This window comes from Trichomonascus vanleenenianus (assembly GCF_965637985.1).
Source record: "Trichomonascus vanleenenianus strain CLIB 3782 genome assembly, contig: TRVA0_083S, whole genome shotgun sequence".
Classification (NCBI taxonomy): Eukaryota; Fungi; Ascomycota; class Dipodascomycetes; order Dipodascales; family Trichomonascaceae; genus Blastobotrys; species Blastobotrys vanleenenianus.
In genome coordinates, this window is record NW_027481804.1 from 1 (window position 1) to 23295 (window position 23295).

Genomic DNA, 23295 nt, shown 5'->3' on the forward strand with positions numbered 1-23295 from the left:
TGCTGAGACCTTTGTTCTGCATCCTTTCCAGGATATCCTGGTTGGTCTTAGCCAGCCGATGATACCAGATAGGCGAACCATATTCTGCAACCGACCTTACACATGCTGTGTACAATCGTGCCATGGAATCTCCGGTCACACCCCGGTTACACTCAACATTTCCTTCCAGGCCAACTAATATTGGTACTTCTCGGCCTCGCTCTTGGACTCTGATGCCATGCTTCTCGGCAATCTTCGTGATCCCAATCTGCTCAGCTACTGGCCGGACAACTTGAAGAACAGGATGGAGCTCTCGTCCCGTTTCGCTCAGTGTAGCCCAGTCTTGCTGATTGCCCCACATCTGGATGTTGCTAACCAATTCCACTGTACGCACATGAATACCCGACGGGGTGATGTCGGTCGCAGTGCTAGCCGCCTCCTGGAGGTCGAGAAGAACCGCACAGCCACCGACATTTCTTGCGGCTCCATCTCGTTCTTCACAGCAACCTAAGTGACAAAAAACCCCAGCATGCCCTCAGCCATGCGAACGAGTCGCTGAGGTTGTATGCTACAATGATATTCTCCTCTTTTCTGTTCTGGCTTACCCTATTGCATACAATGTAATATGTAAAATCTATTAAGTCTTTGAGGCAAAAATGCACTTAAAGTAGATAGAATTTTTCACATTAAGAAAGTCACTTCATATCAGTTGGGTCCCGCAATTGCACTGTATTTGCACATGGAGATGGACCCCTCGGGGTCAGTGAAAAAAAGCTCTCCCATCAGAATAAAAGCCTATCGCTCTCACAACCTGCCAAAGACCCTGCATTGCAATCATTCCACCGTTACAATAATTCATCTGCGAGAGATGAACAAAGTCGTGGAAATGGGCTGCCCTGAGATCACTGAGTTTTGCCAACTTTTCTTCTGTGAGATCAAGTCGTCTAATGAATCACTAGCAGTTTGTGCAAACTTAGAAAACATTGTCAATTTCAAAAAGAGCTAACAAATACCGGTAGTTACATATTAACGAAGCCTTTTCAATTGCAATTTTCAATCAATTGGCCTCCTATTCGAGCATCACCCCGCATTGAACAGCCAAATTCACAGCAAAATCGCTTCACATTATCTTGGCAATTGGATTATGGTCAGCACAGTGCGTAGAAGGTTCATAAGTGTCATATGCCAGGGCGCAAGTGTGCCTACCAAATAATTAATGCTACAGAGTTCAGGGTTATGCCGGAGAGAATAGATGTACCTGCACCCTTCAAATGCTTTACAAACCTTGTAATAATAACTGCGTACCTTGATTTTCAGAATTCTACTTAATATCGCAGTTTTTTTTGCAGGATAACATGCCACTAAAGCGTCAGAAGCTGGAATTGAATTATTTGAATACCTATAGTCAAATCGAGCACTAAAGCAGCCAGCAACCAGCTGTTTTTGTTTAAATGCTCGCAAAATTGAGATATACCTTGTCCGTGTATTACTGAGGAGTCGCTTGATCTCGCTTATATACGTTATTGCTCAGTCAGCTGTTTAAGAGATTGACATATTTGGAAGGCAACAGTTATAAGGTCTCAGGTTTAAGATTGAGCTGTCCCCACGCACATTTAGCCGAAGAGAAAAATTTGAACTACGAGATCCGAACTACAATAGGTATCAGCTAGGTAATAACAAAGCACTTTTCTTAATATACCACAAAAATTATTAAAACAATACACTTAGAGATATATAAGTTGCTTATTTCTTGGCAGCCTTCTGGGCAGACTTGGTGACCTTGCCAGCCTTCTCAGACTTGTCAACAGACTTGATAACACCGACGGCAACGGTCTGTCGCATGTCTCGGACGGCGAATCGACCAAGTGGTGGGTACTCAGTGAAGGACTCAACGCACATTGGCTTGGATGGGACAAGCTTGACAATGGCGGCATCACCAGCCTTGACGAACTTTGGAGAGTCCTCAACCTTCTTACCAGTTCGTCGGTCGATCTTCTCAATGAGCTCCTCGAACTTGCAAGCAATGTGGGCGGTGTGGCAATCCAAAACTGGAGAGTAACCAGCAGAGATCTGACCTGGGTGGTTGAAGATGATAACCTGGGCGTTGAAGGAAGCGCAGCCCTTTGGTGGGTCGTTCTTGGAGTCACCACAAACGTTACCTCGTCGGATATCCTTAACGGAGACGTTCTTCACGTTGAAACCAACGTTGTCACCTGGAAGACCCTCAGCGAGCTGCTCGTGGTGCATCTCGACGGACTTGACTTCAGTGGTGACGTTGGCTGGGGCGAAGGTGACAACCATACCTGGCTTGATGACACCGGTCTCGACTCGGCCGACTGGCACCGTTCCGATACCACCGATCTTGTAGACATCCTGGAGTGGGAGTCGGAGTGGCTTCTCGACTGGTCGGGATGGTGGCTCAATGGAGTCAATGGCCTCCAAGAGGGTCTTACCCTTGAGCTCACCGGCCTTGGTCTCTCGGGACCAACCCTTGTACCATGGGCAGTTTGGAGATGGCTCCAACATGTTGTCACCGTTCCAGCCAGAGATTGGAACGAAGGCAACAGTCTTTGGGTTGTAACCAACCTTCTTAATGAAGTTGGAGGTCTCCTTCTTGATCTCCTCGAATCGCTTCTCGTCCCACTTGACGGAGTCCATCTTGTTGACGGCAACGATAAGCTGTCGGACACCAAGGGTGAAGGCAAGGAGAGCGTGCTCTCGGGTCTGACCGTCCTTGGAGATACCAGCCTCGAACTCACCAACACCAGCGGCGATGATAAGAATGGCGCAATCGGCCTGGGAGGTACCGGTAATCATGTTCTTGATGAAATCTCGGTGACCTGGGGCATCAATAACGGTGACGTTGTACTTTGGAGTCTCGAACTTCCAGAGAGCGATATCAATGGTGATACCTCGCTCTCGCTCAGCCTTAAGCTTGTCCAAAACCCAAGCGTACTTGAAGGAACCCTTACCGAGCTCGGCAGCCTCCTTCTCGAACTTCTCGATGGTTCGCTTGTCGATACCACCGCACTTGTAAATCAAGTGACCAGTGGTGGTAGACTTACCGGAATCGACGTGACCGATAACGACAACGTTAAGATGCAACTTTTCCTTACCCTGTATTACAAAGAGAATGTTAGCTCGCTGTTCATTTTATCTTCTTCGCTCCTGCAAAAAGAACAAATCGGAGAAGACGTTCTCCATTGTTCATTTGCAATTGATCATGTATTTTCACTTACCATTTTTAATTATATCAGATGAACTGCCAATGAATTCGGTATGATAGACGGGGGAAAAAAAAAAAAAGAAGAATCAAGCTACTGGGAACGAAGCGAGTATTTTATATGCGGTGGCCGTATCTGCCTGGCGTGTCGATTTGCCCCCCTCGACACCGCGAAAAATTTTTTTTTTCTAAAACCTGCGCACGCACTATGGGAAAATGTGAAAAAAATTTTTGCATGTTTTCTTTTGGGCTATCTTTTTTTTTTTTTTTCTTTATCTGTTTTTTTAATCCATGCAATTTGCCTCCGATGTGCGCACATCTGAGCACGATGCCCCCTTGGCCCCCAATCAGGCAGTTCATCGGGCGGGTTGCATGTGGGTTGTGCCCATGTTTACTGAGTAACCGTGACTGCGTTTTGCTCAGCATGAAGCCACATGGAGCTACCACGGCAAACATACCCCGATGGGGAAGTTTTCATTTTCCATTTTTCTCCCTTTTGGGATATTTGTGGTCAGCTTTCTGATTCACCGCGGCGGATGAGTGTGTATTTCTGACTAGGCAATTAACTCCCGCTGGTCGTATGATGGATGGCACCACTTAATGACTCGTACAGACTCGCTCACAGAAGCCTTTAGGTGGTGGCATATAGAACCCTGTAGAATCCTTGCCATGGGTGGCGAATAAATAGATGGGTCATCATCTTTTCGTTATTAGATCTCCCTCGGGCCCATACCCCTTTTGGTATGGCCTGGATCACTGCCGAGGACGACGTCCCCTCTTTCCGAAAATGGGAACAAGTGGCTATTCATTGGGTTTCCATTGGCTGTTTACGTAGACATCCCCGGTAGGTACATTGCCACCTCCGGTGGCAAGTACGTATGCTGATTTACGCTGCACAGGCTTGCAGTACGATATTACCGCAGCGGTAGAATAGCCATCGAAACTATGTATGCTTGCTACCACCACTACAGTATACAGTATTACTATTGTCTCTAGTGCCTATATCACTTCAATTGGCCCTGGTCGGTGTCACTCATTTTTACCCGTCTGAGCTTGGGGTACCCTCCTCGCAACTGTACCGCACTTGTTGCCGTATCGTAGTGTCAGACAGCGCCAACGTCCAATCAAGGCGCACCTTGCCGGAGACCAACGTACTACAGCGCGTTAGTTTGGGAGTCTCAACGGGAACGAAATTAAAGTGCGACACAACCTTAAAATATCCTAGGCCCATTATAGGGCTTCTAGCCATAGAATACTAGAAGGGAATATAAAGCGGGACCTGGTCCTTACGACTCGTACAACATTTGCTGTAGTACGTCGTAGTTTCATATTTCTTTCTTGCCCTTCTCGCATATATTTGGTCCCCCTATTCTTGAAGAGCATTTTGGACGACACGCACATAAGATATGCAGGCATTCTTTACAGTAGTCCAACTCCTCCTCATGGGGATGATGGTGACGATGCACGGTGCCAGGGCGGCGGAGCACGAGAAAGACTTGCACCATTGCACAGCGACCAACCATCTGACAGGTAACTTCTTTGATTTGGGTCCCCTGGAGCGGGTCCTGCCCAAAGACTCGTCGGACTGGCACGTCAGGGGATGGGACTTCCCCGCGAACTTCACGCTAAACATATGCGCACCCGTAGTTGACAGCGTCGATGTGACCGACGTGACGGTTCCGAACAACGTCTCGGCTTACTATACGGACGCAGAGGGCCGTGCCCACTCACTCGGTTCCGTCAGCTCCAAGCCGTACTTTAGGGGTCGTAACCTGCTCCTCGAGTACACCGGCGGGTCGCATTGCTACCTAAAGGGTGAGATGACGCCGTACCGTATGTCGTCGATCATTTCGTTCAAGTGCGACCAGGAGCTGGCCACGCTCAACAGGGCGTCCGTGTCGTACGTGGCGAACTCGAACAATTGCACATTCTTCTTTGAGGTGCGAACCCCGCATGCATGCCCTTCAGTCGATGCCGAGAAGTCGCTGTCACCAGTAGTCATTTTCCTATTTATCACAATGGTCGCAGTGGGTGTGTACTACCTGGCGACACGGCTGCGAATGGCGAGCTTTCGACGACGATTCAACGGCAGCAACAGCTACGGCAAGGACTACCTGCCCAATTAGGTATATAGCTAATTATTTATTATATTTTATTGTTATAGTACTATTCATTTCATTCATATCCCATATCTCTAGATCGTATCGTTACAGTGTGTTAGTGGAGACCTTCACATTTGGAAGAGGTTGAGGCCGGATAACTCCCCTTGCTGCGAGAAGAATTCATCCCAAGCTTTGGCGTCCAGATCCTGCTGTTGCGATTGGCCCTGCGGGGCCGGGGGTGGCACGATACTAGAATTGTTAGTGGTAGCAGCAGAAGTAATAGCAGTAGTAGCCGGAGGATTTAACTGCGGCGGCTGCGGCGGTGGCAGATGCTGCGGCTGAGACTGCGCCCCGTTGTTGTAATTACCGCCGTTAGTGTTAACATTCTTGTTCATCATGTATGGCGGCAAGAATCGTCCAAATAGTTGCTGGTCAATCTGGTCCATAAAGCCTGGAACGTAGGTGTACGGCGTAGATCCCGCAGACGTGGTCGCGTTAAAATCAAGCCCATCGAATACAGGATCTGGCACCTGGCTGTACCCTTGGACCTGGTGAATTGAGCCCACAGAGGACCCCGAAGGTGGATTCGATAATGCCTGCTCCTCAGCGAACTCAGCGCCATTCCCGCTCGCAAAAAGTCCATAGCCCAATGAGTTATTAGGATCCATAGCAAGAGGAAGTTGTTCCTGTAATGGCTGCTGTCGTCGTTGTTGTTGCTGTTGCTGTTGGTAGGACTGACCCACTGGAACACCATCTTCATCCTCCTCGCCCTGTTCTTCTTCTTCTTCTTCTTCTTCTTCCACTACCGCTGACTTCTCAAAGTCGATGACGCTGACGGGGTACTGGCTATACGGCTCGCCGGCAGGACGTAATTGTACGCGCTTATTGAGCTCCTTGAACAGCCCGCTAAGCATGTTGTAGGTTCGAGTAGCCGTCATCGAGCTGTCCTTGAGCCGATTGAGCGCGTTCTTGCCCAGCTCGGCGTCAATGCATATCTCGTTGGCAAGCTCGGGCCTGTGATGCTGATTCTCGCGCACAAACTGGAGCAAACAGGCGACTGCGAAAAACAGCGTGTACACTGAGAACCAATAAGCGCCATTGAGCTTGCCCTTGGACACCAGGTCATTGGCCAGGTACACGGCCCTGCGAGCCACGTCGACGCACTTGCGGCTCAGCGCAATGGCGCGCGGGTCTCCAGTCGAGTTCGGCGAGCAGTAGTGAATAAACGGCCGGTACAGCATGATCTGCGTGTAGCAGTAGGACAGCGAAAGGTAGCGGTTGGCCTTGAGGTACTCTGGCGGCACGGGCGAGCCGGGCTTGAGTGCCTCGGGCAGCTTCTCGTGCCATGCGCGGATCTCGTTCTCAATTTCCTCGACTCTGCTAAACATGGATTCGTTCGTCTGCCGGACGGGGTAGATGCGCTTCATGATGTGGTCGAGAATGTTCATGAGCATCGTGTGGGCATTGGAGATGCCGACCGAGGAGAGCTTGCCGGGCTGCTGGTCAAAGTACCCGTCCTCGGTGACGTTTTCGTCGTCAATGTCCACCGGCAGATCCTGGTCAAAGTCTGCCTCGTCAATGCCTCGCGGCAGCCCCAGAACGGCATTTACGTAAACGTCCATCTTGCGGATCGTCCAGAACAGCCGCTTGCGGGTCTCCTTCTCAATGGGGTTGAAGTTCTGCCCCGTCACTTTGCGATGCAATCCGGCCCGCGTCGCCGCCCGCAGAGCGAGACCGATATACGAGTAGCAGGTGCTCAGTCGTGCCGAGCACTGCAAAAAGAGCACCATCATGACGATGGACTGGATGGCGTACAGCTCGCGGGCGTCTGTGATGTCAATGAGCTTTCGCGCGGCGACAAAGTACTTGTATCCTTCGCCGGCGTCCTTGATGCCAAGCTGCTTAGCCTTGTCCATTGAGAACAGAACGCCGACCGCCATAACCGAGTACATGAGTGGCAAAATTTTGTACTGCTTGTCGGTGTAGTCCTCAGGGTCTGTCTCGTAGAGCAGGTCGAGGTCGCGAATGAACGATGGGCGATGGTAGAACCGAAACAGCACGCAAGCGTTCTCCCACACCGCCTCAATGAGCTGGATGGCCACGCCCTTCGGAGGCAAAATGATCTTGAATTCGGTCGGGCCCTCGTCGATGCTCGCGGGACTCATGAGATCAGACACGCGGTCGGGGCTGCTGCGCTGGAACTTGTACGCCGTCATCCGAGCGTTCGCCAGCAGCGTCGACGCCGATATGCCGTCGTTCTTGCCGCGCTGTATGAAGTCTACCAGGCTGTTGATGTCGAAATTGGGCGAGAAGATGTCGACCCCGGGCAGCAGCGACTCGACGACCGCCGTCGCCGCCTTGAGCCGCGACTCCGTCTTGACTGTCCCGGGCAGCTTTCGCCGCGAGCTCGGCTGGTCATAGGTGCACTCAAAGCTGTACACGGAGCAGTGCATGCACGGCAGCTGGCCATCGCACCGGATCTTCTTCTTGCGACAGAGGTCGCACGCCCTTGTGACTCGCTTCCGCTTCTTCGTCGGCGGCGACCCACCGTGGCTCACGATCACGCTGTTACTATTCTCACCCATGGCAGAAGTTCCAATCTCTGGTCAATGTGTTCAATCTTTCAGCCCGTTCAGAACTGCCAAATTTCAATGCTAAAACTTCAAATCCGTAGGGTGTGGGTTAGTGGTCGACCCAAATTGCATTTTTTTGTCGTTCCGTGTGGAGGGACCCTCCCAACAGCGGCGGACTATGCAAGGCCCTCGCTCCCAAAAGCGGCTATGCGTCATTCTGGAAGTTGCGCGTCAGCAGCCGATCATGCAGCCGCACGCCTCGCGGCGCTCCCGGCTCTCGGCCGACTCACGGGCGGTTTATGAGCAGGTTGGCTTCAAAATTGACTGTTCCATAGCTCCGCTTCGCGGAGATCTCGTAGAGACCGATGGTCCTCCGAGAAAGCGTGGTTTTGGGGTTTGCCAAGCTACTACGTAGTAATGTACCGCGGAGTTGGGATCTTCACATGTTCCATAGGCCCGACAAGTTCCTATAGGCCAATTCCCAAACCTCCAACAATCGGTGGAATACTAATAGTAATGCATACTAAAAATTTTGTAGTACGCCAACAACGTTATCTCCATAGCCAGTACAGGAACGTTTCTAACCGACTAGAACTCACAGCACTATAGCTTGTACTATTACAAGTGTATTCAAGTGTAGTCAAGCATAGTCAGGCGCAGCCCGTAGTGTAGTCATGTGAGTCAACTGTAGTGTAGAAAGCCGGAAGTGTACAGTACATGAAATACGTGAATGCTTCTAAAGTACGAATGCCATTTGACATGCCCATACTCCAAGCAAAGCCCGTCGAGACGCGTCCGTCAGTGGCAAAATTACACGCGTGGCAACAGAGCTCATGTAATAAATCCCGCGAGGCGCGCTGCAGGTCTGGCTACAAGCGCCCCCGGCGGGCGCGGTTATCCCATCGGAACAACGCCCGTAACAAACAAAATAAACAAAACCAAGACAGCGAGCGATGGGTGGAGGAGCAAACGGCTAGGCAGCGGCAAGGCGTACACATGGGTAGACGACAGACATGTGTGCGATAAGATAAAACCACGGACATGTATCAAACATTCTGGCAACGATGGGCAAGCAAAAACCAAAGGTCGGTTTATACTGAGAGTTGTCAGTGTTTCCTCATTCCATAGCTTTATTTTTTGTTTTTTTTTGCGGTATAATCTTGTCGCATTTTAGGCCCACAGTGAATACACTTTGACTTTTTTTTCTCTCTTTTCCTTGCCTTTTCCATTTGAGATACTTTATTTTGCGAAATCGAACAAACTATACCAAACGGATAACCTATTGAAGAGCGTAGTAGCACGACTATTTAATCTTTGCCGGCCGTCACTTTGTTTAGTTTTCGTTTGTTTGTTTGTTGTTTTTTTTGTGTTATTGATCTCTTGTAATTCACCAAATCACGACAAATCACGGCGGACGACAACGGACGACGACGGACGAAACAGGGCATGCTGATATATAATGCCGCCATCGCCTACGAAACGAAGACAGGGGACGACGGCCTCAAACCCGGGGCGGCTGGGGAAACGCCGTAAGGCCGCGGAGGAGGCAGTGGTGGTGGTGCCCGAGGAGGTCACCGACGACGACGTCAACATGGTCATCGCCCACCTCTCCATGCCCAAGGTGCCGCCGCTCGTGTCGTATACCTACTCGAATAACGTGTCAAACACAGAGGTCCAGGCTTATGCCAAGCTCGCCGGCGCAACGTGGACCTACTACATCAAAGAGCTTCCTGTCATCATTGGCCGAAGCTCGCCTGACGGAGGCAACGAGACGAAGGAAGGCGAGCGCATCGACATCGATCTGGCGCCGGCCCGTGTCGTGAGCCGCAAGCACGCAGTTATTCACTACGTCGCCGACAAGTCGCAGTGGGCTATCAAGGTAACGGGGCTCAATGGCGTCAAGATCAACAAGACCATGTGTAAGGAGGACTCTTTTGTCATTGAGAGCGGCACAATTTTAGACATCGGCGGTGTCCAGATGATGTTTGTACTACCAGGTGCGCTGCCCAAGATCGCGCCGGAAATGTGGCCTTCTACTCGGGGGACTCCAAGCAAGACTCGGAATAATAATAATAAGCGGTCACCGCAGAGACAAGCGCGCCATGTCCGGGGAGACTCTGAGAGTACCGTCAATGGCACGTCTACCGCCCATGGCACCCCGGCTCCTACTCCCCCTCCGGCTCCACAATTTCAGCCACAACCAGCACAGCCGGCACCACCACCACCACCACCACCGCCGCAGCCTGAGGAATATGCTCAATATTATCAAAAGCAACAGAATACCGGAGAACCCGTGGGTGTAGTGGCGGCATCTTCTACGCCATCAGGAAATAGTTATCCCAAGGGTGTGGCCATAATTACTCGTCCGCAGGTTCGCGGGGTTATCCAGACCAACCAATACCAAGACCAAGATTTGTCGTCTGACGATGCAAAAGACATCAAGCCACCATATAGTTATGCGACGATGATAACCCAGGCGATTCTGTCTTCGGAGGAGATGATGATGTCGCTGGCGGATATCTACGACTGGATCGCCAAGCAGTACTCGTTTTATCGGCACTCCAAGTCGGGGTGGCAGAACTCCATTCGGCACAATCTGTCGCTCAACAAGGCATTTGAAAAAGTGCCGCGCAAGGCCAACGAGCCGGGCAAAGGCATGAAGTGGCAGATCACGCCGGAGTTTAAAGAAGAGTTTATCCGCAAGGCCAACATGGGGAGACTTGCCAAAGGCAGTGGCAAGCGACAGCGTCAACAAGCTAAACAGCAACAGCTGCAGCTGCAACAACTGCCACAGCAGCCGCAAGTACAGCAGCAGCCACAATTACAGCAACAGCCACAAGTACAACAACAGCCACAAGAGCAAAATCAGCAGCCTCCTCCTCCTCCGCCTCCACCGCAGAATCCGGCTATGCATTTCCAAAACCAACTACCTCCTCCTTCGTCTTTTTCGCCACAGCAAGGACCGCTTCCATCACTCGGCCAATTGGCGCCACTGCATAATCTCCAGCAAATTCCCTCGATGCACACCCTCCCTTCGCCCTACAGTACTAACAAAATTAATACCACTAACGACGGATTCACGACACCGCAGAAACCTTACGACGACAAGGCACTGCCCTCTCTGCCGCCGCCGCCGCCGCCCCTGGCGATATCCAACATCGTCACCTCGCCGCACAGATACCCCGTTTCACAGCCAGAGGCATACACCCCGGACCGCGGCACGGCACTAACCCAGCCCAAGACAGCCACCAAAATGAGCTCGGGCTTTGTTAATAACATGGGCGGTATGAACCTCAACACGCCAGCCCACCAGCAACTAACTAACCTCCAGCTAGCGCCTCCTTCCTCGGCGCAGCAGCAGCAATTGCCATCCTCCTTCTTGCCTGGATCCTCTCCAGCTCCGTTTTGGAAGTACATGAGTACGACGCCTCTGCGCAACGCTGCGGACGACTCCCCGACCAAGCACTCCTCCCCGACCGTCGTCGACCACAACCCCACGCCGCGCAAAGAGCCCGACAAGAAGCCCGTCCTCGGCAACTTGGAAAACGTCGACCTCGCTAAAGGGTTCAATGGCCGCGACAAGAAGGACCGGCAAGGTGAATGATTTGTATATATATGTATGCTATTTATTTATTATTTATCTCCCACCATCCACTTGTACTGGTAGTGCTTCCACAGAACATCTCCGCTTGCTTCAATTGACTTGGGGGCCAGTCCCCCAACCCCCCCCCCCCCCCCCCCTATAGCTCTACTTCGCGGAGGTGCTATAGCGTCTCTATTACGAGTACTGATAACACTTTCGTGGAGCACGTTACAGTGTTATGTAACCTCCCAACAGCATGTTGTTACAACAACAAATTTCTGGTAACAGCATGTTGTAACGGCGACAAATTTCTGGTTACGGCATGTTGTAACAGCAACAATTCTTCCGTTAGAGCGTAACAAGCTAGTCAGACCAATGCTCAACTTCGAAGAAATGTCGTCAATTGAAGGGCCAAACTCCGCGAAGCGGAGCCCCAAGGGGGGGGGGTTCCAAGTCCTCCCAATTACGAACTTCGGAGTGTCTGGGGATTTTGAGTGGGTTATTCAAGGGCCAGCCCTTGAGCTTCCGTAGCTTCGCGAAGGAAGTCGGTATGTCCCAACTACGCGACGACGACCACGACGGCATAGAGATTAACGGGGATAATATGATATCACTAGCGGCGGTTTACATAGTAGATCTGACAGGCGAGATTGTGTTTGACTATCCGATCAGTATGGAGAGCCCGAATATCCGGTCGGTGATCCCCACAGTTCTGGAGAACCAGGCGGCTTCGAGTGGAAAGGTCGTCGAGCTGCCCAACACCCGACTCGTGCTGTACACGCAGAAGCACGGCAACATGACGGTGATGGTCGTATGCGATAGTGGCACGCCGGCTCTAGTACCATATGAGTGGATGAACCGGCTCGTCGAAACGCTGGAGAAGGTGCTCGGGGCGCCCATCGTACCGATGAAGATCCAGGCACACCTCAGCACGGCGGCCATGATTGTCAACGAGATGGTCGACAACGACGGGTTTCCATTGGCGACGGAGCCGGATGTTGTGCGCGGGCTCGTTCCACATGGCGGGCTACTGACGAAGCTGCTACAAAGCGCGACGCCGGGCTCGAACAGCACGTCCAATGGCAGCCCCATGGGGGGCATCTCGTCCGCGTCGCTGGCAGTCAACGATCTGCCGTGGCGGCGGCCCAACGTGCGGCACACGAACAACGAGCTCTACATCGACCTCGTCGAGACGATCTACGCCGTCATCACGCCGCGACGACCGTATACGCGGGCGGGCCATAAGAGCGGTGGTGGCGCCGCATTCGGTGCGGCGGCGAACTCGGCGTTTCTGTCGTCGGGCACGGGCCATGTGCCGATGAAGCCGCTGCTGTGTCGGCTTGAAGGCGCTATATTCGTCACGAGCCACCTATCGGGCGTGCCGACGATAGACCTGAGCCTGTCGGTGCCGCCGAAGCTGCGGGAGCAGTTCGCCAACGCATCGCTGCACCAGTGCATTGATCTGGCGCGGTTTGAGAACTCGACGGAGAGTCTCGGGTTTACTCCGCCTGACGGGAAGAGCTTGCTGGCGTCGTACACGACTGACCTGCCGAGCACTTACACCAATGACTTTGTTGTCCACGCCGAGCTCAAGACGCGCGTGGGCATGAATCGAGACGAGTTCGAGGTGCGCGTGTGGACGGCCGTATCGCGGAGCGTCAAGCATATCGAGTCATTGAGCATCAACGTCGTATCGAGCCCTCACGTCAAGTCTGTCAAATCTCTGCGGCTGACGGCCGGCGACTTCCACATTGTGTCTGAGGGCGGGGTAGGTGAATGGCGGTTCCCGGGCAAGACGGCCCTTGGGTGGTCAGCGTCCCTGCATGGCGTACTAGTCGGCCATGAGGGCAGCGAAGAAGAGCAGGACCAGGCCTCCAGCAGCGGCAATGGAGCCTCTGCCGCCAGCTCTCAGCCGTGTTTCCCGACCCACCTAACACTGTCGTACCAGCTCACAGGGCAGGTGCCTTCGGGAATCAAGGTTAACAACCTGCGTATTTCGGCCAAGAACATTGGCGACGGAGTCAAGCCGTACAAGGGCGTGCGGTACACGACTCAGGTAGGTGAGTACATCGTGAGGGCTACTTAGCCGAACCATCGGTCTAACGTAGACCACCCATCAATGGTAGCCTACCCGTCAAGCAGGTGCAACCACCCATCAACGATAGACGACCCATTGATAGTAGACTACCCATTAATGGTAGTGTACTCATCAACAGTAAAACCGCCCTCCAATGGTAGAGCCATCGACTAATGATAGCTACCCATCAATGATAGAATTGCTACTAGCCGGAATGGTAGTAAGATTAATAATAATAGCATTGGAAAAGGGGCATAGAGCCAACGGGTTGGAGCATTGCAACGGTTGACCCTCTTATCAATGGTAGAATTTGCTACGAACCATTAACTAATGATAGTATGATTCGATTCTCCACTGGGTAAGATTCTCCATTGGGCAAGATTGAATGAAGGTTCACCAACGGATATGATAAATAATTAATAGCAATGAGAAAGAAAAAAAAAAGTACGTGGGCAGCATAAATTAAGCATCTCGACTAGGATATTATACAGCATCTGGACCCGCGGTCGTCGTCCGATCTTCTGCGAGACTTGGACTTGCTCGAGTTGGACTTGGAGCGGTCGAGCTCGAACGACTGTGGCTTGACCGACACATGCACGACGGTGGGGTGCGGCGAAGTGATGCCGCACTCCTCGAGCGTCTGCGCATCCTCGAGCACCTTGCCAAAGTGGATGAGGCGTATATTGGCCGGCGTGGACGGGCTGTTCCCCCATGCTACGAACACCTCGGTTAGTTGACACTCCCATAGTCTAAAAATCAATCAAACGTACCATCCTTCCACGACTGGAAGAGCGCGTTTCTAAAATGCTCAATCGTAATGTTGCTCTGCGTCTTCTCGTCCTGCGGTGGGATCGTGAACTTGTTTCTCTGGCCCGAAATTAGCATCAGCGTGACCTCGACCCCCGATGCGCTATCTTCAATCTTGTCGATGGCACTCCCTTGTGCGACGATGTGCTCTTCAACCTCGCCTTCTTGCTCCCCTGCTGTAGCAGTATCCAGTGCCGCTTGTCGCTCATCACCCGTATTGCTGTAACTGCTATGGTTGCTTCTGTGGTCGCTGCTCTCCTGGACCGCTTCTTCGGCAGCCCCACGGACCATGACACCCTCCTCCACCGCCAGTTCCCGGCGTTCCTGCGAACTCGACATGATTATAACACTAATAAAAATGCTCTAAACAAATGTACAACGGTCGTGAGCCGCTAAAAAAAAGTTAGTACCACAACGAACCTTCACCCACCCAGTGTGACGTTTTAAACATATGGCTGTGGTACCCTCCCCTTAGAGCCCTTTTGTTTCACTAAAATGGCTGGCAGGATGGGAACGATAAGCTTCCGGGGATGCCGCTTTTGGGAGGGGCTACCCAAAGCCGCACTCGTACGGCAAACAATAGGGCCTAGATCGCGCGGCTCATATGCAGTACGAAATCCGGGGTCAACCCCCAATGCCCAATGCGCATCACAGTACCGGGTAACCACGCACACAGTAGCTTGAGGCTCCGCTGAGCCGAAATTTTCTACGAAGCAGAGCTATCGGGAGCTCGTATACACTCTTCTACTATGTAATGCTAATGGGGGGACCAGTCCCCCCAAACCCCCCTGGGGTTCCGCTTCGCGGAGATCAATTTTCGTCTCTCCGCACTGCAGAGCCATGGGAGTTCGAGGGCTGGCCCCTCGAATCACACCACTTGATTCTTGTTTGTTGGAGAACACCGAGAGAGTGAGAGAAGAACACATATTGTGTGCCATTTCCCCAAATATAGCAATTCTTTTAATATGTGCAAAGGAAGGAGTACGATAACAGCCGTACATAATTACGAGGTATACAACAATACGTTGTATTAATGTCGATAATGTTGTATATATGTCGCGTTAGGGCTAGTCACGTGGTAGCTATATTCTGATATTTCCCAAGTCACAGTGGCGCTGCGTAGTCCGCATCACGCACCAATTTCTGCGGTAGTGTTTCGTTAAAGTTGGGAGGTTATGCACCTTGGCAATTATGCCGGCCCGGAAATATTCGTTGGGAGGAAGGAGGGAATTTATATTTTTGGTGGTGTGGCCCCCGCGGTTGGGAGTTCTCGAAGAGGGTGGTGGTCCCGGAAGGGCAGGGGGCGGCTGGGTAGGGTGGTGCGTAGCCCGCGAGACAGCTGGAAAAAAAAGCTTTCAACAACAATTTTCAAATAATACAACCCTTCACCTCAAATCTCGACAACCCAAAGTATCGACAACCATGAGCACCTTTGAGCCAGTTATTGTCATTGATGGTACGTGAACGAACAGCTGAAATAAATGAAATTCTTGGAGAATAAAGAACTAACGATTTTGAATAGGCAAGGGCCATCTTCTTGGTCGACTCGCTTCCACTGTTGCCAAGCAGCTTCTGAACGGTCAGCACGTTGTTGTCGTTCGATGCGAGGACCTTAACATCTCTGGCGACTTCTTCCGAGCCAAGCTCAAGTATCACGCCTACTTGCGAAAGGCTACTCGATACAACAAGAAGCGAGGTCCATTCCACTTCCGAGCCCCATCGCGAATCTTCTACAAGGCCGTGCGAGGTATGATCTCCCACAAGACCGCCCGAGGCCAGGCTGCCCTGGAGCGACTCAAGGTGTTCGAGGGTGTCCCACCACCATACGACCGACAGAAGCGAGTCGTTGTCCCACAGGCTCTCCGAGTCCTGCGATTGAAGCAGGGCCGAAAGTACTGCACCGTTGGCCGACTGAGCCACGAGGTTGGCTGGAAGTACCAGGACGTTGTCTCGCGACTCGAGGAGCGACGAAAGGTCAAGTCCCAGGCCTACTACGCCAAGAAGCTCGCTCTGCAGAAGAAGGTTGTTGCCGCTAAGAAGTCTGTTGCCGGCTCTGAGGCTGACAAGAAGCTCGCTGCCCTGGGCTACTAAGCGTTTCCATCTTTCCTCAACCTCCCCCCACCCCCAAAAAAAGAGATTCGAATGAAACTACACTTTTTGTTTCCTCCACCCACACTCCCATCACACCCACACTCCCATGCTGTCATTACTATAATGTAATATGATTTATTGTGAATAATTGAGCTTTGTAGATATACACTTCGTACTCATCCCCATACCCCGATGAGCTACGGGGGGGTTGGGGGCTGACCCCCAAGTCAATTGAAACTCTGCGAAGCAAAGCTATGATCCACTCGACTTGTATTGAACCCAAACGCCCCCCTAGGTTTCCGCTGATGCGGAGGACATCGTGATTGCTAAGATCTCGGGTTTGGGGTGCCCCCCCCCCCCCCCCAAGTCAATTGAAGGAGCGGATCCTTTTCTGCGAAGCACGGGAGCTCGATGGCTGGCCCCTCGAATACTCGCTTCCTCACTTGCACTGTAACGGGAGGTGCGGCTCGAGTCCTGAGGCCGATGAGATAATTTGTTACATAATCTCACACGTGACCCGTGATGCGGCCACATGACTTGGTGCGCCTGCGCTGGCCCCGACATTTGCATCCCACAGGCTGTATAGGGGGCCCCGAGACTAGCAAATAAGGAAAGGGGCCCATGACTGCGGACAATTGCCATAATGCGTAATCGGAGGTCCAAGTCGGGGTTGGGGGGCCTGGGCGGACTTACTTTTAAGGAGCACTGCACGTCCTCATGCGCATAGGCAGCCTTCCTAATTGTACACCAGTCACCAGCGTAATACGGCAGGAGTGGCAATCTCCGGCGGAGAGGAGAATTGGCCAAGCGGAAGAAGCCCCGAGGGTCAGGCAAAAGCAAAACGGCAATGTACCGGCGAATGTCTCGAAAGACCGATGAATGACTTTTTCAACATATTTCAAATACACCAAGTGCTTTCTTTTTTTAAATTTGGACTCACCTGTTTCCCCACAGGCCATTTACTTACTTACTCTCCTTATTTTACGGGGATTTTTTCCATTTTTCATTTTTCACGCGGCTCGTTGAACTATTCAAACGCTAACTCTGAATTCGTTGCGAAGCGGGTTCCGGGAATAATAGGTGGGTTGTGTGTGTTATCTACGTATTTGCGAACGATCGGTGCAGCGCACCTCCTCTCCACGTTTGAGTCTACATATTCCTGTAATTCGTCAGGTATTTTTATTTCCGCGTGCTCCAGTCCTGTATACATTTACCAGCGACTCGAAGTTGTGAATTTCGAACCTGCTTTGTTACATATATTGCAGTGTGAACCTTCTTTCCTCGTCTGTGTGGACCCCCTGAGTTACAAATAACGGAAACCTTACGGCTGTGTTATTTAACTTTACACACACACACACACAGAGAGAGAGAAAAGGATATACAAACAAACCAGCCAACATTTGAAAGAAACTCGTTCCGAATATCCGAAATATATATTCAAGATGTCTGCTCTGTCACTGGCACTCCACAAGGACAAGAACAAACTCTTGTCGTCTCAGACCGAACCAGCACCTGAGCAGAACCAGCGAATGGCATCCGCCACTACTGAAACTAATAGTAATACGCTACGCGGGCTGGCGACCAGCGCCTCGGCGGCGCGGACCATCGAAGTGCCCAATTCAACGACAGTCGACACGTTTGCGTTCACACCGACGCCCCCGCACAGTCTCCTGAGCAAGGCCGCCCTGAGTAACGTTAACGGTAATAACAACAACAATAACAACGGGTCCCTGTCGTCGTCGCCGGCCCTGCATTCACCCTCTGCAATTGCGCCGTCGACGCCGCCGTCGACCTACCGCTCGGGGTCGTTCTCTTCCGGCACCAGACCCAGCGCGCTCCACCCTCATTTTAGCCCCGTTCCGCGCACTGGCTACGACCTGCCCCCGCTCAAGCACGGGCCCCAGCCGTACCCGACTGCGTCATCGTTTGGCAGCCCGAACTCGTTCTCGAACTCGTTTGACTACTACCACCAGCACCGCCTCAGCAGCGGCGCCGGCCCGCAGCGGAGCTCGTCGCGCACGCGGCGGTACTCGACCTCTGCGGCGAGCCTCTCGACGACACCCACAAGCCAATTCCGCGCCTCACCGTCCAATTCCTCCCTGCCGGGAACCTCGCCGGCCGCACAGCCAGCGACTATTTCGGGGGCCGGCAACAATGGCGCGACAAGTCCTGGTGCAGCCAACAATAATAATGCATACGCACACTCGCACCTGCATCACCCCTCGCTGCATCCGCATAGCAGCCACTACCACGCAAGCGACTCGCCGCACCGCACGGGCCCGCTCAACACAAACTCGCCCATTGCGCTGGCGGCCGCTGCTGCGGTGACGCCGGATAAGCTGGCCAAGCTGCTGCTGTCACAGGGTCCCTTGGCCATTAGACACATTACGGGCCATTTGGCACTGACGATTCCCGGGTTCGCCGACCTGTCGCTCTCCAAGCAGCGCCGGCTCATTATTGCCGTGCTCGACTCGCCCCACAAGGGCGTCAAGTTCAACAAAGTTGGGTGGGGGCGATGGTCCTGCGACCGCACCGACGCGTCATCGGCGCGGACCTCGCCCATTGGCGACGAGAACGAGGAGGAGGATGTCAAGCCGCCGCACGCCACATCCGGTGCGGCGGCTGCGGCGTTGGCGGCTAACCCCTACGCGCCGCACCACAAGTCGAAGCGGCGCGAGAGTATTACCGCCGGGCTCTACAACCAGCACAAGCCGCCCATGTCGCCGCTGCTCAATGCCGTCGACGCATCGCAGAAGCACTGGCACGACGACGTTGATCTTGCTGAAGACGACATGATGTTCCATAACGCGCCGCTCAAGAAGCGGTCCCAGGACACGGCCGTATTTGACGACGACGACGATGACGACGATGATTATGACGAGTATGACGATGACGAAGATTACGACGAGTACGGCCTTAAGCACCCACGTGAACGCAAGCAGCGCCGCGCCGATTCCGTGGTTGAGGAGACTAAACAGGAGACGGATGAGGAGGACTGGCAGAGCATGGGACCCGAAATGCTGCGCAAGCCGCCACATCATAAGCGCCTCTCCGTCGCCCAGCGCGAACAGGAGGCCATTGATGCTCTCGTCCAGCTCTCCTCTGTTTAACGTTTTTTTTTATGTATCTGCTCACTTTTTTTATTAACGATATAACGATACTTTTATATTAAGTCTAATAGACATAGATTTCTCCGTAATGTATTCGCCCTCCGCTTGACGGAGGTTTGAGGGATTAATTGACCTCGTTGGAGCGGCACTAGTACAGGGATGCGTTGTGTTATGCTTAGCTGTAACGATAGTTTGTAGCAGGTTGGGAGTCTGTTACGACAGTTTTGTTACGCTGTAACAAAAACCAACCAAGGCATTTTGACCCTCTCTGCTTTGTCCTCGAAACAAAGTCACCATGGCATTTGAACCTCTGCTTGTCCGCTGCACAAAGTCACACTAGGCATTGAGCCTCTGGTTATCCTCGGCAAGGTGCAGAGGAGTAATTGAGCTACGGCAGCTCGTCGCGGTTGTTTTGGCCTTTTGTCTTTTAGTTTTACAAAGAGACTATACACATATACTCAGAATCACAAAAAAATCGTTCTCGCCTGAGAAGAGCGGGCGCGGCTGGGGAGGGCATCGCAAATGCTTAAGCGCCCAAGGATGGGAACTCCTTAGAGGAGCCAAGGTCGACGGAGGCAACATTCTGCTGGCCGCCTCGCTTGCCGGTGTTGGATCGAGCACCGCCTCGTGGACCACCTCGTGGACCACCTCGTGGACCACCTCGGCCACCTCGCGGGCCGCCAGTTCGCTGAGGTCGGTCGGATCGTGGGCTGGCAAAGCCAAACTCTGGCTCAATGACGGTCTTCTCCTTCTTGGCCTTGGATCGGACGGTCTTGGTTCGGGTAGCCTCAAAGAGCTGCTCCTCCTCCTTGTGGATCTCAGCAGCGTTCTGCCACTTGGAGTCGTCCTGGCCCTCGTTGGCCTGTCGCACGGCTCGAGTTGGGGCAACCTCAGACTTCTTGACAGAGAGCTCGGCGAAGTAGTCGTCAAGGGTCTTAGTGTTGTCTGGCTCCTCGACAGCAGCGGTCTCGGCCTCGGCGGCGTCAGCCTTAGCAATGGACTCGCCGGCAGCCTCCTCCTCGAGCTGCTTCTTGTTGTCGCCCCAGCCCTTGGAGACTCGCTTGGAGGTGTCCTTCTTGCCGGTGGCAGACTGTCGGTCCTTGGGTCGTCGTGGAGCACGGCTGGCAGCGGCGGCACCAGTCTCGGTCTCGGTCGGAGAGCCCTTGGATCGGTTGGTGCTTCGGCCAACGTTCTTGTCTCGGAACGCAGCCTCGTTGCCAGTCGGCTGCTTTCGGTTGGGGTTGGCTCGGGCCGGGTTGGCCTTTGGTGGAGCAGTGTCAGTCTTCTTGGAAGAAGTCGTCTTCTTCACACCAACTGGGACGGCTGGAGCGGCAGCGCCCTCGGACTGCTCCTCATCCAAAACGGCGAAAAGGTTCTTGGAAGCAACAGACATTGCAATGATTCTCTCGTGTAGAGGTATATAAATAGGCTCCCTGCTGTAAACACAAAAAGAGCACGCGGAGAGAGAGAAAAAAAAAAAGACCAATTAACGCACCTAACGCAGGTATTCGCCTTCTTTCCTTTTGTTTCTTTTCAAATCAAAGAAAATAGAGATTCAACCAAAGGGTTTGACTGAAAGAAGAGAGGGTTTTTTTTTCCAATTCGGTCCCAAATGTGAAAAAATTTTGTCACTGTCGTGTTTTGAGGGTGCATGCCCGCTTTGGGACTTGTACCCACCCTGCCAGCGCAGCTGCGGGTCACGAGCTGGGCGTAACTCGCCACTCCAGTCCGACATGTACGCGTGGCGGCGTGAATATTGTGGTCTCTGCAACCGAGTTAAGACGAGGCTCGATGCATTTCATAGGGCCAATTGATAAGCTATGGGTCTGGTTTGGTAGCTTGTTTGGCTGCCATGAAGTGTATTGGTTTTGCAAGTATTATCGTGGTACCATTACGTCCTTGGAAAGGGTGTGTGCGGCTTGAGGGATACCGTATGTTTTTCGTCGTCGCCTACCGTGTTCGAAGCGGGTGTGATACCTGCATGACATGAATTGTATTGGATGCCAAACAATGTATCGCTATTACCACAATTCGGCTTTTGGGGGTTTTCTCGAGTTTTCGTAGCTCCGCTGCATGAGGGGGAGGGACTTGAGTCGACTTCAATAGTGAGAGGTATTGGGTCATTCGTAGATATTGGCGCCTTTTTCACTATAGAGTCAATTGACATGGCATTGCCCACCCCATTGCCTATCAAAAATTGCAGGCAATTCATATGTTCGTCATTTACCCAGTGGCAGGATCTACAGTAGTAAATTCAACTCGCAGGTAGCCTTCTTTCTAGCGTCACTATCAGAGGAATTCGCCAGGCTAAAGTGAACTTTCAATAGCTCCGGTAATTGATAATGATGAAGAGGAGAGATAAACCCTTTGGATATTCGCTGAAATATAAGCAGATCGGTATCGAATGTACCAACGTACGGTGATGATCAACGGATCAATGTGGACCTGAATCAGTAGAGAACCATTTTGCGGCCTGCTTTAGTTTTCAAGACGATCATGCGGCTGAATAGCTGATCTTGCGCGGCTATGAGGTGAAGACACTGAATGTTTCGTGAAAAAGAAGCTGTTTTTCTAATCGCTGTCCCATTCTGGAACGTGTGGCGCTTATACGTAAACTGCAAATTAGATTGGTTTATTAGAAAGATGAAAATTACTCTTGGCCTATACGCGCATAGCTCGACACATTTTGATCACATCAACAGAATTGGATGGAATTATTTTTACCGCGTTTGCTGACTTTTGTGTTCTGGATGCATTTGATTGCGCATGTTGCAGGACAGCTGTGGTCATATCTGCTTCCAGGAACCTCCACCTGTAATAAACCAGCAATTAATGATACGGTACATTGAATTCAAAAAAATTTGATACTAGTTTAGAGTATGCCATAATGGAGTCACGCTGTTGTTAATTCCAATTTATCTGTGGTTTCAGCTGATCCTGGAATGTAGACTTCCATAAGACCTGGTGCAAAGATCTGCACGAAGAGCCTCACTTCCCCTATCTTTCCCTTTTTTCCATGATGTTCAGTCCTCTGCGGTACAATTCCTATCGGTTTGATCTCTATGAATACATATGATCTCTCAATTGGTCCATTTCGAACAGATTTATATTTTTCCCTTATCATTTGACAGTAAAAGCAGAGTATAGAGCGCACCATAAAATATCAGCTCAGAAAGCTCCTTGCCAAAAACTAGAATTCGACATCCTCTGACACTTGTCGGTTGTCAAATATCAATTATAAACTATAAGTTACCTGACCCTAGTTTATACGAAAGTACAAGGTAGACACCGGAGTGTCTACATTAAAGACGGTAAGGAAAAGGAAGGGAGATAATAAAGGGAATCGTGCCTTTATAATAGTGACTGACTTCAAGACGGAGTTAGCGCGTTCCGAGGAGTCTATCTCTATGGGTCGTACCCCCCAAGTGGTTCCCCCTTGCTTAAACGCAATCGTCAAGGTATGTCCAGGTGCTTTCTTCTCTGGCACACAACATGACCGGCCAATTAACAGATCATGAACATGCTAGCACGGTAGGTTCTACCGGAATACACTTCAAATTATCTTTACATGTCACTCGAAAACACACTTAGTCTACACGCGGCATGCTTGCAACTAGAGCTGAAAGGCAGGCTTCCTTCAAAAATAAAAATTACACAGGGAATCTCCATTCTGGTGCGGATAACTTTTCGGGACCGGTAGATCGTGGAGCAATCAGCAAATTCGCAAGAATTCTCAAGAATTCTCAAGAA

At 51.8% G+C, this 23295-nt stretch overlaps 8 protein-coding genes and 1 pseudogene across 9 annotated transcripts; 6 read left to right on the forward strand and 3 right to left on the reverse strand.

Annotated features, from left to right (window-relative positions):
- Positions 1–1722: 1722 nt before the first annotated feature.
- TEF (elongation factor 1-alpha) lies at positions 1723–3221 on the reverse strand (the record flags this gene model as incomplete). The annotated part of the gene is made up of 2 exons (XM_076687870.1): positions 1723–3096; positions 3219–3221. 2 exons carry the CDS (start codon positions 3219–3221, stop codon positions 1723–1725), a joined length of 1377 nt encoding a protein of 458 aa, XP_076537890.1.
- Positions 3222–4644: 1423 nt separating this feature from the next.
- MRL1 (Mrl1p) lies at positions 4645–5328 on the forward strand (the record flags this gene model as incomplete). The annotated part of the gene is made up of 1 exon (XM_076687871.1): positions 4645–5328. The coding sequence occupies one exon, from the start codon at positions 4645–4647 to the stop codon at positions 5326–5328; it is 684 nt and encodes a 227-aa protein (XP_076537891.1).
- A 104-nt stretch (positions 5329–5432) lies between these two features.
- Positions 5433–7889, reverse strand: ASG1 (activator of stress genes 1; the record flags this gene model as incomplete). Its single annotated transcript, XM_076687872.1, has 1 exon — positions 5433–7889. The coding sequence occupies one exon, from the start codon at positions 7887–7889 to the stop codon at positions 5433–5435; it is 2457 nt and encodes an 818-aa protein (XP_076537892.1).
- A 1447-nt stretch (positions 7890–9336) lies between these two features.
- Positions 9337–11481, forward strand: TRVA0_083S00166 (uncharacterized protein; the record flags this gene model as incomplete). The annotated part of the gene is made up of 1 exon (XM_076687873.1): positions 9337–11481. One exon carries the CDS (start codon positions 9337–9339, stop codon positions 11479–11481), a length of 2145 nt encoding a protein of 714 aa, XP_076537893.1.
- A 652-nt stretch (positions 11482–12133) lies between these two features.
- APM3 (Apm3p) lies at positions 12134–13546 on the forward strand (the record flags this gene model as incomplete). The annotated part of the gene is made up of 1 exon (XM_076687874.1): positions 12134–13546. The coding sequence occupies one exon, from the start codon at positions 12134–12136 to the stop codon at positions 13544–13546; it is 1413 nt and encodes a 470-aa protein (XP_076537894.1).
- Positions 13547–14012: 466 nt separating this feature from the next.
- Positions 14013–14683, reverse strand: TRVA0_083S00210 (uncharacterized protein; the record flags this gene model as incomplete). The annotated part of the gene is made up of 2 exons (XM_076687875.1): positions 14013–14251; positions 14308–14683. The coding sequence occupies 2 exons, from the start codon at positions 14681–14683 to the stop codon at positions 14013–14015; spliced, it is 615 nt and encodes a 204-aa protein (XP_076537895.1).
- Positions 14684–15766: 1083 nt separating this feature from the next.
- On the forward strand, positions 15767–16435 carry RPL16A (uL13 family ribosomal protein; the record flags this gene model as incomplete). The annotated part of the gene is made up of 2 exons (XM_076687876.1): positions 15767–15800; positions 15867–16435. The coding sequence occupies 2 exons, from the start codon at positions 15767–15769 to the stop codon at positions 16433–16435; spliced, it is 603 nt and encodes a 200-aa protein (XP_076537896.1).
- A 1442-nt stretch (positions 16436–17877) lies between these two features.
- Positions 17878–19545, forward strand: STB3 (Stb3p; the record flags this gene model as incomplete). Its single annotated transcript, XM_076687877.1, has 1 exon — positions 17878–19545. The coding sequence occupies one exon, from the start codon at positions 17878–17880 to the stop codon at positions 19543–19545; it is 1668 nt and encodes a 555-aa protein (XP_076537897.1).
- A 340-nt stretch (positions 19546–19885) lies between these two features.
- On the forward strand, positions 19886–20959 carry TRVA0_083S00276 (annotated as a pseudogene). Its single transcript has one exon. A coding segment is annotated over exon 1 (1074 nt).
- The last annotated feature ends 2336 nt before the right edge of the window (positions 20960–23295 follow it).